This window comes from Rhinopithecus bieti, unplaced genomic scaffold (assembly GCF_001698545.2).
Source record: "Rhinopithecus bieti isolate Rb0 unplaced genomic scaffold, ASM169854v2 scaffold_11933, whole genome shotgun sequence".
Classification (NCBI taxonomy): Eukaryota; Metazoa; Chordata; class Mammalia; order Primates; family Cercopithecidae; genus Rhinopithecus; species Rhinopithecus bieti.
In genome coordinates, this window is record NW_016806995.1 from 1,418,942 (window position 1) to 1,439,204 (window position 20,263).

General features: G+C 42.1%; 1 protein-coding gene across 1 annotated transcript in view; it reads right to left on the reverse strand.

The window, feature by feature from the left end:
- USP30 (ubiquitin specific peptidase 30) overlaps window positions 1–20,263 on the reverse strand; it is a 34,999-nt gene that overhangs the window by 10,004 nt on the left and 4,732 nt on the right. Inside the window, 4 exon segments of the mRNA XM_017879723.1 lie at window positions 5,205–5,299; window positions 6,691–6,736; window positions 7,336–7,434; window positions 11,412–11,515. Coding sequence (XP_017735212.1) covers window positions 5,205–5,299; window positions 6,691–6,736; window positions 7,336–7,434; window positions 11,412–11,515 — 344 coding nt within the window.

Sequence of the window (20,263 nt, forward strand, 5' to 3'; positions counted from 1 at the left end):
AAATGATGAATTTAAAATAAACCAAAGTAAAACAATGGCAACACTGTCAACCCAAAGTTCTATATCCAGCAAGTACTATTCTTCAAAAATGAAGGTAAGACAAAAACATTTTCACATACATGAAATCTAAGTGTATCCATCACCAGTACACCTATAACTAATGTTGAAAGGATGTTTTTAGGCTAAAAGGGAAAAAACATAAAATGGATTTTCATCTACATGAAAGACTGAGAACAAGAAAAAAGGTAAATATATTTTTTATATTAATTAATTAATAGAAGAGAAGGTAACTCTTACATACTACTGGTGGCAATGTAAATTGGTGCAGCCTTTTTTTTTTTTTTTTTTTGAGACTGAGTCTCGCTCTGTCGCCTGGACTACAGGGTAGTGGAGTGATCTTGGCTCAATACAACCTTGGCCTCCTAGGTTCAAGCCATTCTCCTGTGTCAGCCTCTGGAGTAGCTGGGATTACAGGCGCCTGCCACCATGCCTGGCTAAGTTTTGTAATTTTAGTAGAGACGGGGTTTCACCATGTTGGCCATGCTGGTCTTGAACTCCTGACCTTGTGAGCCACTCGCCTTAGCCTCCCGAAGTGCTGGGATTACAGACGTGAGCCATAGCGCCTGGCTGGTGCAGCTATTATAGAAAATGCTACGGAGGACGTTCTTCAAAAAGTTAAGAACAGAACTACCATATGAACTAGCAATACCACTTCTGGGCATATATCCAAAGGAAATGAAATGAAACACACATAACTCTTTAAAGCAAAAACTATGACACAGTATTGTGGGGTTTATAATGTATGTATAATAGCACAAAGGCTGGGGTAACAGAACTATATTTTTGTAATATTCCAGGATTTTACATGACAAAGTATAATATTAACTCTAAATAGATAAGGTAAAATTGCATAATGTAATCTCACACACACACACACCCCCACACACAAACACACAAGAGTAAAGCTAAAAGGCCAACATAGGTATTAAAAAGGAATACTAAAAAGTATTCCATTAACCTGAAAGAAGCCAGTGAAGGGGGGACAGAAGAACAAGAAAAAATGTAAGACAAACAGAAAATAAATGGTAAAATGGCAGACCGAAATCTAATCACATCAATACTTACACTGAATGTAAATGGACTAAGCATTCCAACTAAAAGACTGTCAAGCTAGATAAAAAAGCAAGACCCATTATATGCTGTCCACAAAGCCACACTTTAAAGACAAGAGCTGAAAATAACGGAAAGAAATTACCAAATAAACATTAGCTAGATTAAAAATGAGTCACTCAATGGCCGGGCGCGGTGGCTCAAGCCTGTAATCCCAGCACTTTGGGAGGCCGAGACGGGCGGATCACGAGGTCAGGAGATCGAGACCATCCTGGCTAATACGGTGAAACCCCATCTCTACTAAAAAAAAAAAACTACAAAAAACTAGCCGGGCAAGGTGGTGGCGCCTGTAGTCCCAGCTACCCGGGAGGCTGAGGCAGGAGAATGGCGTGAACCTGGGAGGCGGAGCTTGCAGTGAGCTGAGATCCGGCCACAGCACTCCAGCCTGGGTGACAGAGCGAGACTCCGTCTCAAAAAAAAAAAAAAAAAAAAAAAAAAAATGAGTCACTCAAATAAACTTCAAGTCAAGTCAAGGAGTCTTAGCAGAAATGAAGAGGGACAATTTATCATGACAAGATGAGTTAACTCATCATAATACATATGTTTGTATCCAATAACAAAGTTTAAAAAAATTAGCAGAAATAGAGCTAAAGAAAGACAAATTTTAACAAACAAGCAAGAAATAATACCAATATTAAACAAAATCTTTCAGTAAACAGAGGAGTGAACATTTTCCAGCCTATTTTATGAGGCTAGTATAATCCTTATAACAAAGCCTGACAAAGACATCACAAGAGAAGAAAAGTGTAAGAACAATATTCCTCATAAACATAGATACTAATATCCTTTAGGAAATATTAGCAAATCAAATTCACTAATATATAAAAACAATACAGCATCACGATCAAGTGGGGTTCATCCCAGAAAGGCTGGTTTAACTTAGAAAAATCAATTACTGTAATTCACCATGCTAACAGAATAAAATAATAAAATATGATCATCTGAATAGATGCAGAAAAAAACACGACAAAATTCAATCACTATTAATTACAAAAATTCTCAGCAAACTAGGAACAGAAGGGAAGTTTCTCAGTATGATAAACGGGTATACTAAAACCTAAAGCTAATATCATACTTAATTATAAAACACCCAATACTTGCTTCAGAAGATCTGAAACAAAGCAAACATGTCTGCTATCATCACTCTTATTTAACTTTGTACCAGAAGTCTTAACCAGGATAATAAGGCAAAGAAAAAAAAAAGGAATAAATATTGGATTGGAAAGGAAGAACTAAAACTATTTCCATTCATAAGCAACACGAATGTTTACATACACAGAGAATACTAAGGAACATATAACAAAACTTCTATAGCTTCCAGAATAAATGAATGTTTACAAAAATCTCAAACAGAAGGTCAAAATATAAACAGCTGTGGCAAACAATTTGAAAATAAATTTTTTTAAATTCCACTTACAATAGTATCAAAACAATCCAAGGAAAAAAGAGATGAATAGTCAACTTATAGATTACAGTTCCTTAACATATCTTACATATCTTTTAATATGCGAACCTTATTTTTAAAAAGACCATTCAACATATTAGTCTTCAAGGTAATGTCACTCAGAACCGCAATGACACAGCAAATCAAAAATCAACAAAATGAAAAGGCAACACACGGAATAAAAGAAAATATTAGCAAACCATGTATCTGAGAAGAGGTTAATATCAAAAATTGAATACTTGAAATATACTAAGAGAGTGTTTATAAGGAACTCATATGAACCAACAGCAAAAAACAAAACAAAACAAAGTAACATAATTAAAAAATGGACAAAGGACATCAATAGACACTTTCCAAAAAAAGACATATAAACGGCCAGCGGGTATATGAAAAGGCACTCAATATCACTAATCATCAGGGAAATGCAAATAAAACCACAAAGAGCTATCACCTCACACCTGTTAGGATGGCTATTACCAAAAAGACAGCATGTGGTCGGGTGCAGTGGCTCATGCCTTAATCCCAGTACTTTCCGAGTCCAGACAGGCGGATCACCTGAGGTTGGGAGTTCAAGACCAGCCTGGCCAATATGGTGAAACCCGGTATCTACTAAAAATACAAAAGATTAGCTGGGCACGTTGGCAGGTGCCTGTAATCCCAGCTACTTAGGAGACTGGGGTGGGAGAATTGCTTGAACCCAGGAGGCAGAGGTTGCAGTGAGCCAAGATGGCACCACTGCACTCTAGCTTGGGTGCGGCAGAGCGAGACTCCGTCTGAAAAAAAAAGACAGCATGTAACAAGTGTTGCCGAGGGTGTGGAGAGAAGACAACTCTTGTACGCTGTTGGTGGGAATGTAAATGGAAAACAGTATGGAGGTTCCTCAAAAAGTTAAGAATAGAACTACTATATGAACTAGTCCTAGGTATATATCCAGAGCAAATGAAATCAGGATCTCAAAGATATATCTGCAAAACAATGTTCATTGTAGCATTATTCACAATAGCGAAGATAGGGAACGTCCAGACAGATGAATGAGAAAATGTGGTATACATGTATAAAGGAATATTATTCAGCCATCAAAAAGGAAGTTCTACCATCTGTGACAACATAGATGAACGTGGAGGACATCTGCTATGTGAAATAAGCCAGATATAAATAAACACTGCCTGATCTCATACCTACATGGAATCTAGAAAAGCCAAACTCACAGAAGCAGAGTACATGGTGGCTGCTGGGGCTGGGGAGGTGGGGAGATGTTGCTCAAAGATGCAAACCTTCAGTTATAAGATGAATAAGTTCTGGAGAGTTAATGTACAGCATGGTGACTACAGTTAATAATACTGTATTGTATTCTTGAAATATACTAAGAGAGTGTTCTCACCACATATGAGCACAGGTGCACATGCACACACACACACACACACATAGTCACACATCAAATCATCACTTTGTACACTCTAAATATATACAATTTTTATTGTCAATTAGATCTCAATAAAGCTGGGGGAAAAAGCCACAATGAGATACTACTTTGCACTCAGTAGGATGGCTAGAACCACAATGTCAGACAGGACCTAGAGAGTGGGCTGACATCAAAATGTGGGTGAGGCTGTGGAGAATTGGAACCCCTTGTACACTGCCGGTGGGAATGTAAAATGGCATAGTCACTTTGGAAAACAGTCTGGCAGTTCCTCAAAAGGTTAAACAAAAGAGTTACCATATAAGCTAGCAATTCTACTCTGAGGCATACACCCAATTGAAGTGAAAATATATGTCCACACAAAAACTTGTATGTATATGTTCACAGCAACATTATTCATAATAGCCAAAAACTGTTAACAATCCAAATGCCCATCAACTGATGAATGGAAAAAAAGTTGTAGATCCATGTAATGCAATATTATTTGGTAATAAAAGGAACAAAGTACTGATTCATGCCACAATATGGAAGAAATGTGGAAATATTATGCTAAATGAAAGAAGCCAGACACAAAAAGCCACACATTACATGATTCCATTTATATGAAGTATTCGGAATATGCAAATCCATAGAGACAGAGGTAGATTCATGGTTGACAAGGGGTAGGGGGATGGAACGGATGGGGAGAGGCTGCTAATGAGTCTGGAGTTTTTTTAGGGGGCAATGAAAATGTGATAAAGTTGACTGATCTCAGAGTCAGTAATGGCTGTGAAAAAATAAAATAAAATAAAATGGATTGGGGTGACAGTTGTACAAGTCTCTATTTTTGTATGATGTTGGAAATTTTCCATAATAAAATATTATTTTAAAACCTCAAAAGCAAAGGGGAAAAAACCAGTCCTAGAATCTACTGTGTCCACCATGAGCATAGACCCAACCACTGGACTCGAGATCCTGCCAATCCACAGTGGGTCTGCTGTCCTTGGAGCAGAAGATGCCATCTGAGGATCAAATGACATGCTGACACTGACCGAAGTGGGGTAGTCAGTCCACTAGTGTGCAGAGGCTAGGTAGTCTCTAACACCAGTGACCGATGCCAGCCCACTCTCTAGGTCCTTTTAAGAATCCTAACTTTTGGAAAACCTCATCCAGAAATAAGTTGGTATTTACCTGGTGTTCACAGTGTTTGCAGACCATATTACTAGTGAGTCTTCCATGAAAAGGATGTTGAGACTTCCAGTGATTGGATGTGGGGTGAGGTGACCCTGGAATGCAAAAAGTTTTTTGATGTGTCACTTTTAGCCCTTTGGCACCAAGCTCAACATTCATTTTCCTTTCTAGTATGTTGTAGAAACTCCCTCTGGAGAATAAATTGTTCTTGAAAAGTACATTGAAATAGCTTTCCTCATTGACTTCCATCCAAAAGACATCCCATTCCTTCATAGGAGAATTTACACAGATCTGTCTTTACATATGGTTTCTGTATAATGGGTAGAGCCACATTTTAAAAAGGAGTTTGTGTTTAATAACGTGTTTTTACAAACACATGCTTAAAACGTTTGAGATGTCAAAAGAAGGATACCACCAGTGAACATTCCATAAAGTGAGATAAAATCTTCTGAAATAATCAGAATAAGCAAGTTCTGAATAACTAGGCCTTTCTTTGGCTAGAATGGGGTTCAATGGAAAGAACGTAAGTGAGAAACCCGGGCTCTGGAGTCAGGCAGCCCAAGGATCAGCTCTGGCACTGCTTCTTATTCGCTACCTGACCTGGGAATGCCTTTCATCTCTGCAAGCCTCAGTGTGCGGAAAATTGGGATAGTTATTATCCCATTAACTCCAGTATCATCAACTTTGTAGAGTTGTTATAAGGCTTAAATGAGATAATGCAAAGCCTGGAAAACAGCATGGGCTCAAAAAATATTTATTCTTATTACTACACAAAGGAATTAATATGCTAATTTTATTTTTTAAGTCTTTTTTTTTTTTTTTTTTGAGACGAAGTCTTGCTCTGTTGCCCAGGCTGGAGTGCAATGGCACGATCTCAGCTCACCGCAACCTCTGCCTCCCAGGTTCAAGCGATTCTCCTGCCCTCAGCCTCCAGAGTAGCTGGGATAACAAGCATGCACCACCACGCCCGGCTAATTTTGTATTTTTAGTAGAGACGAGGTTTCTCCATGTTGATCAGGCTGGTCTTGAACTCCTGATCTCAGGTGATCCACCCGCCTTGGCCTCTCAAAGTGCTGGGATTACAGGCGTGAGCCACCATGCCCGGCCTTAAGTCTTAAGAAAACAACAATTTCCTCCTAAGGATGACTTTGGTAACATGCAGTAGAATTTGGCAGCACTGGAAATGCTGAGGACACGACAGATTCAGCTCATTACGTTCTTCCCAGGATCAGTTCGAAAAGGTAAAAAGAAAGTCCTTGTTTGAAGTACAAATAAGCCAGTTTCAAGAAAAGCTGGGCTGGGGTGCAAGGGAACACCAAGAGAATCTATTTAAAGCTATTTCCAAAATACAACTTCCTTTGCAAGCACATCACACTTCAAGCTGGCCTGTATGTCACCAGAAAAAAATATTTTTAATACAAGCAAATTATTATCATATCTTAAAAGTCCACATCTTATGTGTTATATTTCAATGGAAAACGGCTACCTCTTGTGCGGCAGGTAATTTGTTTGGGAGTTATTTCTGACTGCTGCTGTAGAGGGAAAAAAAAAACAGACTGAAAACCCTACTATAATCCCTTTTACCACCCTCACCCCACCCCTAAACCTTACAAGTTTCTATGTTGATTACACCACTAAAAATCAACTTTTAACAAAGCTCAGGTTTCTAAAGGTAGCCTCAATTAGCCTATCTGGCTGGATACTATGCATATTCTTTCATCAAATGCAATAGAAACATATTTCTTCTCTCCAGAATATTTTCATCCTTACTGTTTAACTTTTATCAACTCCCCCCGATATTTATTCTGTTACAGGGAAATGAGGGCTCACTTAGTATTCCTATGGCCCCTGTTCCCCTGTATCAAATAGGAAAAAACAACACATTCTTTCTTCTCAAAGCCAACATAAATTGCAGCAATTAATCATTTGAAAGAGCCTTGACATCCCTAATCAGAGTCACCAACTGCAAATCATGCAGTTTAAAGACCCTCCCCTGGCCTCATTCCTATCACTGATTTTTACTGAATCTTACTTTTGTGTTTAAAGTTGTACAAAGATTACACTTGCCTCTCCTATACTTATCAAATATACATAAGCTGCACAGAACATGTTGGAAATATTAATCGTTTACCTCCAGGGAATGCACATCAAACAAATGTGTGACCCGAGGCTGGCGGTCTCGCTCATCTTCCAATGACGAGGTAATGACATGGAATAATTCGTGAGCATCCTGTCAAAGGGCAAAGCACTCTTTAGAGAGGCTGGATGAGGAAAGGGCAAGATCAGAACTACCCACCTCGGGCAGACGCCCTACAGTGAATGTGGGTAGAATTTGCTTTCTACCTTCTCAAGGCACAGCTCATTAAAGAAAACAGTTATGTCCTAGACACTTACGAGTGAAGACCCTCAAGCAAGAGGTCCAGGAGCAGAGAGCAGGAGAGAAAGCCAGGCAGCTGCCTTCACGCCAGCAGTCTCTGAGATAGTTCTGTTTCACTGAGATAGCCTTGACCTCTGCTCCGACTTCAAAAGATTATGCTTTTTGCTAATTGTGGTAAAATACACATATAACATATATCATCTTAACATGAATGATTCTGCGGCATTAAGTACATTCATGTTGTTGTACAATCATCACCGCCATCCATCTTCAGAACTTTTTCATCTTCCCCAGCTGAAACTCCATACCTGTTAAACACTAATTCCCCATTTCCCCTTCCCCCACCCCTGGCACCCATCATTCTTTCTGTCTCTAGGAATCTGATTACTCTGGGAACCACACACAAGTGGAATCATACAGTGTTGGTCTTTGTGACTGGCTTATTTTCCTTGGCATAATGTCTTCAAGCCTCACCCATGTTGTAGCATATTGCAGAATTTCCTTCCTTTTTAAGGCTGAATAATATTCCATTGTATGAAAGTTTTGTTTACCTATTTATCAGCTGATAAACGCTTGGGTTGCTTCTACCCCTTGGCTATTGCAAATATGCTGCTATTAACCTGAATACACAAATATCTTACTGAGTTCCTGCTTTGTTTGAATTCTTTTGGTTTGTACCCAGCAGGGGGATTGCTGGATCCAATGGCATGGGACTACTCTTGAACATCAACTCAAACGGCCCTCTCCCCAAAAACCCAAGCCACCCCTCACTCTTCCAGGAGTAACGGGGTCACAACACTGGCCCTCTGCTTCTCCTTTGGTGTCCCCTCACACTGCCACCAGAGCAATACTTTAAAAGGCAGACAGCTTTACTCTTCTGCTTTTAGCTTTCCAATGGCTTCCTCTACTAGAGTAAAACCTACCATTCTTATCTGGCCTACAAAGCTACCAACATTCACAATGTCCCGGCCCCTGGCCTCTTTTGTGTTCCTTGAACACATCCAGCTTATTCCCATTTCGGGTTGTGCTCAGACCTTTCCACAGCTACCTCCTATCCTTCAGGTCTCTGCCAAAAGAGCTCCTCCGCATGGCATACTCCCCAACCAACTATCCAAAGCTGCCTCTACCCCTCTGAACCCTAGCCCACCCCCAGCCAATTCAGCAGCCGTCCTGAAAAAAGGCCCCTCCTCCAAAATATGCCCTAAATTCCTAAGGACTCTCAGCTCCCCTGCTTCAACCCCAGTCTGAGCCACGCCATCTCGGCCGGATAACTGCAGCGGCCTCCCACCTTTCCTCTCGGCTTGCATTCTTGCCCCTCCAGTCTTCCTTTTTTAACAAGTCAGATCAAACCAGTCCCCAGTTCAAAGCCCTCTAGTGGCTCCCCGCTGCACACACAATAGAAGCCGATGCTGTCCACATCCTCCCAGTCCCTGCACAATCTGCTCCCCGCCAACTTCCGCCAGCCCCTCTCCTCTGCAGCCCTTCCCACCCTGGCCTCCCTGCCATTCTCCACAGGTGGCAGCTTTATAACTATCTCCAGACTTACACCCTAGCTTCTTCATCTGTCTGGAATGCTCTGCACCCAGGTATCCACACACTTCACTCTCTTTTATACTTCTGGTCTCCACTGAAACCTCACCTCCTGAGAGGAGCCTCCCTACCTGGAGCAGTCTTCCCCTGTCGCTTGGCTCCTCCTCCCCTGCCCACCCCTACCCATGCCATGTCACACCAGCTAGTTTCTTGTTAGCATATCCTGAAATTCCCTGCTGTCTGCACCGACCACTGCCTGCTATTCTCATCCCCCACTGGAATACCAGCTCTAAGTGAGCAGGAAAACTCCTGCAGGTCATGTCTGCCGCTACAACTCCATTGCCCTCGACAGGCCCCACCCCAGGCAGGCATTCAATAAATACCTGTTGCCTATATAAATGAATTCCCTCCCGGGCTATAAAACTGCAGCTGTAGAGTGCAAGCAGAGATTAAAAGATAAATAAGACAAGGCTCTGGCCCCTGAGGGACTCACAAGCCAGGGGAGGTGTGGCAGCCTAGCTGTTAGCCAACAGCACACCAGAGCTGCAGCCCTGTATAGATGAACAGGAAGCAGGGGACCTGGAGGAGAACCAGTGCTTCCTGGGAGGCTCAAGGAGCCCTCACAGACCAGGCATCTGGGCCCAGGCTTGAAGCAGATCCAAGACAGGATGGAGGTGGATCTATAACCTAACCCGTGGGTAAGCCATGTAACAACTCGGCCTTGAGAAAAGGGACAGCACTGCAGAGGAGGGGGAGCTTGAATGTGCACTGGAGCACCACACTGTCTTAAACCTTGGCTCTGCCCCTTAAATAGCTGCATGATTCTGGGCAAATCATTCCACTTCTCTGAGCCTCAGTGTTTCCATCTGTAAAATGGGGACAACAGTAAACTCCTTACATGGTTATTGTGATAATAAAATCAGGTAATTTGCATAAAGCAAGCCTTTGGCCCAATGCATCCTCTGAAGCTCTAGCTTTAGACAAAGAAAATGGGTTGATAATCAGGGAAAGTCTGCTCCTGATTGAGTGGATCGCTGATAATACAGATGTGGGCAAGGCCCATGCTAGATGTTCTGGGTACCTTCAAACAGGAAAAGGCCACTGGACAGACACACCCACCTCTTTCTCCTGCAGACTACAGCATGGCGTGGGCCCACTACTGTGGGCTGAAGATGTCGAAAATACTTCCAAGGAGGGACTGGGACCTAAGTGAGTCCTTGATGGAGAAGTCGGACTTTTAAAAAGTTATCTGATGTCCTTGGTGACTAAATCTCAAAGTTATTCTCTCAGTTTAGGGAAATGTAAAATGTAGATAAATAACTCCAGTTACCAGAGGAGGATTTTAGAAGTATTTTCTAAATAGAAAAACATTGCAACATACAACTGGATTAACTGAGATACATTTTAAGAAAGTATAGATACCACTAGCACCATGTCTAAAAGTGACCTGTGGCTTCAGATAAAGCAAAACAAGAGAACACCTTTAAAATAAGGGGCACTACACAGCCTCCCCACCTCCCTTTTCAAAAGTCCCTCAATGCCCCTCATGTCAGCCCCACAGTTTCGGGAGGTCCAAGATGCCACCTCCCATTTCTCTGGACAGTGGCGGCAGACGACACCTACATGAAGCTGGACAAGGCCATCTTGGAAATGTGGCTGTGGAGGATGCAGCTGTATGCCACTGGGGGCTAGATTTTTTCATCCCTAGAGCTTCACTCTCTTGGCCTCTGCTTCAGACTTGCTATTGGTAACAGTGGTCTGGCAGGGAGGAGGGTGGCCAAGTTCCAAAGAAGGCAGCAAAGCTGTAGTTGTGGAAAAGGGAGGTGGGAGTGACTGCATACGGCCTTGGAATTGCATATGACATCTGCTTGAGGTTTCGGGCCACTTTAAGCCAAGCTTTGAAGATTGATTTTTTTTTAAATTGAGGGTGTGGTTCAGAAAAATCTTACCTAAACCTCTGAGTCTCCAAGATAAAGTCACCTGTCTCTTTCTAAAGAACCCAAGTGTCCCTATCACTTACTGGAGTGCCAAGTCACTCAAGAACTAAAAAGATTTTGCTCTTTGGCAACTGTGTGTTTATGTCCCATCCCCCTAACCTTCTATCCACTGGGTGAAAAACAGCTGTATCTCCCCTCTGATCATAACAGCAGGAACAAAGTTGGTACTCTGGTCCCAGAACACTAAAGCTGTCTAAAATGTCACAGAAATGTACACTGGGGCCAGGCAATTGCAAGGTCAGACCCCAAAGTCACTAGGGGAAAGGATTCTCCAAGCTAAACCTGTTCAAATGCTGTACTCACCTGTTCTTCAAATGATGAGATCTGCCATCTGTACATTCTTAAGACATCCAATAAGCAGCTTGCATCTAAGACCTCATCATCAGTAACTTCTTGGCAGGACAAGGCTGGAAACAAAAAAGGTAAGACAATTATCAAATTCACCTGCGTCACAACTAACCAGAAAACCTGCACAGTATAACATATCAAAGTTAATTAAAAATTTAAGGACTGCAGGCTGGGCGCAGTGGCTCACGCCTATAATCCCAGCACCTTGGGAGGCTAAGGCAGGCGGATGACAAGGTCAGGAGATCGAGACCATCCTGGCTAACATGGTGAAACCTTGTCTCTATTAAAAAAAAAAAAAAAAAAAAAATTAGCTGGGCGTGGTGGCGGGCACTTGTAGTCCCAGCTACTCAGGAGGCTGAGGCAGGAGAATGGCATGAACCTGGGAGGCAGAGGTTGCAGCGAGCAGAGATTGTGCCACTGCACTCCAGCCTGGGCAACAGAGTGAGACTCCGTATCAAAAAAAAAAAAAAAAAAAGGAAGAAAGAAAAGAAAAAAAAATTAAGGACTGCAGGATTCACCTTAGAATTAGGTATTTTTCATCATTCTTTGTGGCATTACCCAATGCGTAGTACTCTATTAGGCACTTATGTTTACTGAATGAATGTAATTTTTCATGAGGCTGCAGCATTTAAATGAAGTAACTGATTCCTCTATCTTCAAACTATCATCAATATAAATTTGTTGCAAGGTTCTTATTGAGTAAAATGATTTTAACTCACAACTCTCAGGTTGGGAGGGCCGTTCCCAACCAACATTCATCCAGTCCAACCCCATATTCGGTGCCACACTCCTCTCCACAGGGCTGTTTCCCAAGGCCTTTGATTGTTTGTATTTGAGTTTCTGATTTTCAAGGCAAAGCATCAAGCTATATGCAGCAGCCTGAAAGCATCTTTTGAGTGGTTTACTTTTACTTTTTTTTGAAACAGTCTCACTCTGTAGCCCAGGCTGGAGTGCAACGGTGTGATCTCAGCTCACTGCAACCTCCGCCTCCTGGGTTCAAGCGATTCTCCTGCCTCAGCTTCCCGAGTAGCTGGGATTACAGGCACACACTACCACACCCAACTAATTTTTGTATTTTTAGTAGAGATGGGGTTCCACCATGTTGGCCAGGCTGGTCTTGAACTCCTAACCTCATGATCGCCCACCTCAGCCTCTCAAAGTGCTGGGATTACAGGTGTGAGCCATGGCACTGGCCGAGTGGTTTACTTTTCAATCACAGGTAGAATCAGGCCTAATAAAATAGAAGTTTGATGGGCTTATGAATTTATATTATAATTACTTCTAGACCAAGGATTGGCACTTTTTCTGTAAAAGGCCAGAAAATAAACATCTTAGGTTTGCTTTTTTTTTTTTTTTTTGAGACAGGGTCTTATTCTGTCAGGCTAGGGTGCACTGGTATGATCTCGGCTTACTGCAGCCTTGACCTCCTGGGCCCAAGCAATCCTCACAATTCAGCCTTCTGAGCAGCTGGGACTACAGGCACATGCCTTCGTGCTCAGCTAATTTTTGTATTTTTTGTACTGACAGAGTTTCACCATGTTGCCCAGGCTGGTCTTGAATTTCTGGGGTGAAGTGATCTGCCCGCCTTGGCCTCGCAACGTGCTGGGATTACAGGTTTGAGTCCCTGTGCCTGGCCACATTTTAGGCTTTGTGGACCACATGGTCTCTGTTGCGACTACTCAACTCTGCCATTGCAGCACAAAAGCAGTCATAGATGTGAAAAGAAAATAACATTTCAGGACCTTCTAAATGTATTATGCCAAGGGGAAGAGTGCTGGAAACAGTCAAGTAATACAGCTGCTTTTCTTCTCTGGCGCATGGCCGCTGCTTCCTGACCTTTGTGTTGAGATGTTACAAATTAACCAGACTCCCTGTTCTTCACTCAAACCTAGGCTGAATGGCACTGGAGATAGAGACCCTTGTGATTATTACCTCTTTACAATGGAATGGTAGGCAACCCCCTAAGAGTGTAATCCATAGTAGCCAATCAAATCTTACATCTGTATGTTAGCCATTGTATGGAAAATGTTATAATTCTGTTCAGTACTTCTGTTTTTGTCTACATAAATGATTCCCACTTTTCCCCACGCTGGGAGCACTGATCACCATTTCCTGTTATTTGTGTGTCCCCAGACAGCCACCTTCACACTTTGTGTTTGAATAAACCCTTGTAGCTGGATCTCGAACCCTTTGATTATTTTAGGTTGACATAGGCAAAATCTAAACAAATGGACATGACTGTGTTCCAATAAAACTTTATTGACAAAAACAGGTGGTGGGCTGGATTTGGCCCATGGGCCATCAGGTGCAGACTCCTGATCTTGGCCACCCTCCTTCCCATCGCATGTTACACTGGACCAGTACTGCTGGAGTATGAGAGAGAAAAATGTAGAAGCCTGCCTCTCAGTGCAGTTTCTGGAAGTTCAGTGACTCCCAACATACAGTAGTAGGTCAGCCTGTTTCTTCTTTCTGATTTGCCGTCAACGGCCTTGAAAGATTCCTTTAAAGTCCAGACTTCTGGGCTGCTCTGCCTATGGAGTAGCCATTCTTTCATTCCTTTACTTTCTTAATAAACTTGCTTTCACTTAAAAAATAATAATAATAATAAAGCCCAGGCTTCTGCATCAGTGTGTATATACCCTGGGGCTAGCCCTTTCCCTCCCAGGACAAAGAGAGCAGGGTTGGGAAAGGAACCACACCTTTCTCCCACACCCCTTGGGCAGCCCTTCTGTTAGCTCCCCCAACCCACCACCTCCCAAAGGAAAATTTTAATGCCTCCTTTAACCCAGTTTTGTCTAAAATACTACAGGGCAATTTGGCAGTATCTACTAACATTTTCATATCGTACAACCCAGCAATTTTAGTTTTTCAATCCAGCAATTTTTTTCCCTACAGAAATGCATGCTTAGGTTCACAAAGGGACATGTATAAGGATGCTCACATGATAGCCTGCTTATCATGACAAGGAGCTGGAGACAAATGGCCAAATAAACTGGGGTGTGTTGACATTATGGAAACTATGCAGCTATAAAAGTGAATGAGGCCAGGCACAGTGCAGCCTGTAATCCCAGCACTTTGGGAGGCCGAGGCGGTTAATCACTTCAGTTCAGGAGTTCAAGACCAGCCTGGCCAACATGGTGAACTGTCAACTCTATTAAAAACAACAACAAAAAACACCCAACAATTAGCCAGGGGTGATGGGTGCACACCCGTAGTCCCAAATACTCGGGAGGCCGAGGCAGGAGGATCACTTGAACCCTGGAGGCAGAGGTTGCAGTGAGCTGAGACTGCACCACCGCACTGTCTGGGCAACAGAACGAGACTCTGTACCAAAGAAGGAAAAAAAAAAAAATGACCAAGGTTTGCAAATCACATCTGATAAGGCATTAATACCCAGAATATATAAACTCAGACCTTCTAAAACTCAACAACAACAAAATAAACAAGGCCAGGCATGGCGGCTCACACCTGTAATCCCAGCACTTTGGGAGCCTGACGTGGGCAGATCACGAGGTCAAGAGATCAAGACCATCCTGGCCAACATGGTAAAACCCTGTCTCTACTAAAAATACAAAAATTAGCTGGGCATGGTGGTGTGCACCTGTAGTTCCAGCTATTCGGGAGGCTGAGGCAGGAGAATCGCTTGGAATCTGGGAGGCGGAGGTTGCAGTGAGCTGAGATCACACCACTGCAATTCAGCCTGGTGACACAGTGACTTCTCAAAAAAAAAAAAAAAAAAAAAAAACCCAAACAATCCAGTTGAAAAATGGGCAAAGAACTTGAACAGACATTTCTCCAAAAAAGACAGACAAAATGGCCAATAAACAAATGAAAAGATGCTCAATGTAACTTATTATTAGGGAAATGCAAATTAAAACGATACCATACTGTTAGGATGGCTACTATCAATGAAAATAGAAAACAGTATGTGTTGGTGAGGAGAAACTGGAATTTTTGCACATTGCTGGTAGAATTCTAAAATCATGCACCATCTGTGGAAAACAGCATAGAGGCTCCTCAAAAAATTAAACAGAATTACCATTTGATCCAGCAATTCTACTTCTGTTTACAGAAAATAATTGAAAGCAGGGCATTTGGACACTAATGTTCACAGCAACATTATTCATGATAGCCAAAGAATGAAAATAAGCCAAATGTCCACGGACTGACAGAGGGACAAACAAAATGCTGCATACACATGCAACAGAATATTATTCAGCCTAGGCCAGGTGTAGTGGCTCATGCCTGTAATCCCCAAACTTTGGGAGGCCGAGGTGGGCAGATCACTTGAGGTCAGGAGTTCGAGATCAGCCTGGCCAACGTGGTAAAACCCCGTCTCTACTAAAAATACAAAAAATTAGCCAGGTGTGGTGGTGCACGCCTGTAATCCCAGCTACTTGGGAGGCTGAAGCAGGAGAATCACTTGAATCTGGGAGGTGGAAGTGGCAGCGAGCTAAGATGGCACCACTGCACTCCAGCCTGGGTGACAGAATGAGACTTCGCCTTAAAAAAAAAAAAAGAATATTTAAGAATATTTTCAGCCTTAAAAAGGAATGAAATTCTGATATGTGGTATAACATGGATGAACCCTGAAGATATTAAGTGAAATAAGCCAGTTACAAAAGGGTGAATATTATATGAGTCCACTTAATGAGGTACATCTTAGAAATATGAGGAAACTCATGACTTAATGAGGTCTGAGTCAAATTTAAAGAGAGAGAAAGTAGGGCAGTGGTTACCAAGGGCTAGGGGGAGGGGAGAATGGGAGTTACTGTTTCATGGGTATAGTTTCAGTACGGGATGATGAAGAGTTCTAGAGAGGGATGGGGGTGACTGCTGCACAACAGTGTGGCTGTACTTAATCTACTGAACTATACGCTGAAAATGGTAAATTTTATGTTAGGGATATTTTGCCACACTTTTAAAAAGTAGGCAAAGGATATAAACAAGCAATTCACAGAAGACAAACTATAAGACCAATACACTCAAAAAAAAAAAAGTGAAGGAGGTAGAACTACATGTACTAAAATGGACACTTCTCTAATGCTTATTATATTTGGCCATGTAAATCACAAACAAAACAAAACAATATACAGGCCAGGTGCGGTGGTTCATGCCTATAATCCCAGCACTCTGGGAGGCTGAGGCGGGCGGATCACCTGAGCCCAGGAGTTCAAGACCAGCCTAGGCAACATGATGAAACCCCGTCTCTACTAAAAATACAAAAATTAGCCAGGTGTGGCAGTACGTACCTGTAGTCCCAGCTACTCGAGAAGCTGGGGTGGGAGGATAGCTTGAGCCCAGGAGGCTGAGGTGCGGTGAGCCGAGACTGCACCATTGCACTTCAGCTTGGGTAAGACCCTGTCTCCAAAAAAACAAAAAATCAAAACAAACACCAAAAAAACCCACAATATATCATTTCTATGGATGCACAGAAATGTATTTAAATTGCACAGAAAAGGGTCTGGAAGGATCCACCTATAGCTTCCTTTTGGGAAAGGTAGAGGGGAGCAGGGTTGGAGTATTGATAAAGGGGACTTTGGCCTTCTCTGTAATGCTTTAATTTTTTACAAAGAGAACTGATTCATGCATTACTTGTATAATTAAAAAATTATTTATAGGCCAGGCATGGTGGTTCATGCCTGCAATCCCAGCACTCTGGGAGGCCAAGGCGGGCAGACTGCTTAAGTTTAGGAGTTTGAGACCAGCCTGGGCAACAAGTCAAAACCCTGTCTCTACTAAAAATAAAAAAATTAGCCAGGAATGGTGGCATGTGCCTGCAGTCCCAGCTACTTAGGAAACGGAGGTGGGAGGACTGTTTTGGGCCTGGGAGGCAGAGGCTGCAGTGAGCTGAGGTTGCGCCACTGCACTCCAGCCTGGGTTGACAGAACAGAACCCTATCTCAAAAAAAATTTTTTTTTTTCTAAAAAATCAAAGTAAGAGACATTGGAAAGCAGAAGCAGAGAAATGAGCAGACATTCTGGGACAGCAGCCCAAGGATGGCTCTGGCTCCCAGTACTGGGTCCCATGTGAACAATAAGGGCAGTGCTGACAGGCCAGGGTTAGGATAACTCATGTGGACATTTCAGCTTTCACATAATCTTTGGAGTGGTGCTTTTAACCCATTTCCTATTTGTCCCAAGAATATTCCTGTCTCTAATCCTAATGTAACATCATATACATTTCTGTTACATTAGGATTAGAGACAAGTTCTATTTAGAAATAACTAACAAGAACATGGCTGGGTGCGCTGGCTCACCCCTGTAATCCCAGCACTTTGGGAGACCAAGATGGGAGGATCACTTGAGGTCAGGAGTTCGAGACCAGCCTGGTCAACATAGCAAGACCCCATCTCTATTTTTTAAAAAAATTTAAAAAGGCCAAGCATTTTAGCTCATGCCTGTAATCCAAACACTTTGGGAGGCCAAGGCGGGTGCATCACTTGAGGTCAGGAGTTTGAGAGCAGCCTGGTAAAACCCTGTCTCTACTAAAAATACAAAAACTAGCTGGGCGTGGTGAGGAGTGCCTGTAATCCCAGCTACTTGGGAGGCTGAGGCAGGAGAACTGCTTGAACCTGGGAGGCGGAGGTTGCAGTGAGCCGAGATCCCACCACTGCACTCCAGCCTGAGCGACAAGGCGAGATTCCGTCTCAAACATTAAAAAAAAAAAAAAAAAAAAAAAAAAAAAAAAAAAACAAAAGAACTCCGAGACATCGTTATTTTATATCTTCACATTTAAAATCAGTCAGACCCTTGCTTTGGCCTCAAGAGCACGTTTACAATAAAATTAAGATGAACGCTGGCTGCGAGTTGCACTTTTTTTTTTTTTCTTTAAACCAGGAATGGGCTAAAAAAACAGGATAGTAAAAGAAATTATTCTCAAGTCACCTCTTCTACAGAAAAGTACACTTGCTTCATAAAGATTTCTGTGTCAAGCAGAGCTCACATAGGAAAACACCTCAGTGAAGCACGATTTAACTGAATGTTTTTTAAACCCAATTTTCTCCTTACAGTGACAGCAATATATGCTTATTGTTAAAAGTAGTACAGTTTTCCACAACAATTTTAAAATTACCAATGACTGCACAATACCAAAATGGTTAATATTTCAGCATTTTTCAGTCCAGCCTTTATCTGTGGAAGTTCCTACCTTGATGAAGTCAAATTGTATTTTGTATGCTGCTCTTTAATATTACAGCCTATGCCCTCACCCAAATTTTAAAAAAATTTCATAAAAGTGATTCTTAATGGCCGTATGCCATCGATTACTTAATCATTTCCCCATCTAAGTGCTAGCCAAGCACTACTCTGCTTAGCTTCTGAGGTCTGATGAGATCGGGTACGTACAGGGTAGTATGGCATTAAGTGATTGCTTAATCATTCTGCTTGATATCTACATTCTTTCCCCTTTTTGCCATTATAATTAGATGTTGGAGATCTTTGTGCATACATCACGCTCTGTATAATACCCATGGAACATCAGCAGATTTTATGAAGAAAACAAAACAGTTCTACAGTCAAAAAAGTTGGTTTAAAAATGAAGTTGGGCTGGGTGCGGTGGCTCACGCCTGTAATCCCAGCACTTTGGGCTGAGGCAGTCAGATCAATTGAGGTCAGGAGTTCAAGACCAGCCTGGATAACATGGCGAACCCTGTCTCTACTAAAAATATAAAAATTAGCCGGGCATGGTGGCATGCGGCTGTAATCCCAGCTACTAGGGAGGCTGAAGCAGGAGAATCGCTTGAACTTGAGAGGTGAAGGTTGCAGTGAGCTGAGATCGTACCACTGCAACAAGCTGGGCAACAAGGTGAGACTCTGTCTCAAACAAACAAACAAACAAAGAAGTTGGGTAGGTTATTTCTTAAAACCTTTACCAAGCCAGTGTATATTGTGACTCTCCAAGTTGGGGGCCACCATTCAGTCATTCCTAAACTTGGTTGCTTTTAGACTCCATTTTTAAGGCTAGTTAAGTCACAATCTACGTTTCTAGCCATTTTCATAAGGTGGACTCCCAGACACAGAATTACTGGGTCAAATAGTACTGAATATTTCACAAGCTATTATTGTGTAGTTCCAAACTGCTTTCCAGAAAAGTTGCACTAAGTTACACCCCTCTCAGCAGTGTATAGATGTATTGTCCAACAGCTGGACAGGGCTGCAAATTTGTTTTTTAATCTTTGCTGACAGGCAAAAGTAGCATTTTATTTTATTTATACTTCTTTGATAATGGTCAAGTTGAACATTTGAGTTTTTTAGCAATTTGTATTACTTCTTTTGTGAATTACCTTATTTTCTAGGCTAATGGACTTTTTTTTTTTTTAATGTTTTTGAAACCAGAATACTTCTTACAATGAAACTGTTTATGTGGCAGTGGATTTCTTTCCTTCCTTAAAATGCTGTTATTAACTTGACAATTTATGGTTCCATCTTTGATTTTTTTTTTTTTGAGATGGAGTTTCACTCTTGTTGCTCAGGCTGGAGTGCAATGGTGTGATCTCGGCTCACTGTAACCTCCACCTCCTGTGTTCAAATGATTCTTCTGCCTCAGCCTCCTGAGTAGCTGGGATTACAGGCATACACCACCACGCCCGGATAATATTTCTTGTGTTTTTAGTAGAAACGGGGTTTCTCCATGTTGGTCAGGATGGTCTCGAACTCCTGACCTTGTGATCCACCTGCCTTGGCCTCCCAAAGAGCTGGGATTACAGGCATGAACCACTGCACCCAGCCTCCATCTTTGATTTTTAAAAAATACCTGTTTGTATCTATTGGGCTCTTGGTGTTTTTTATTCATAATGATCTATATGA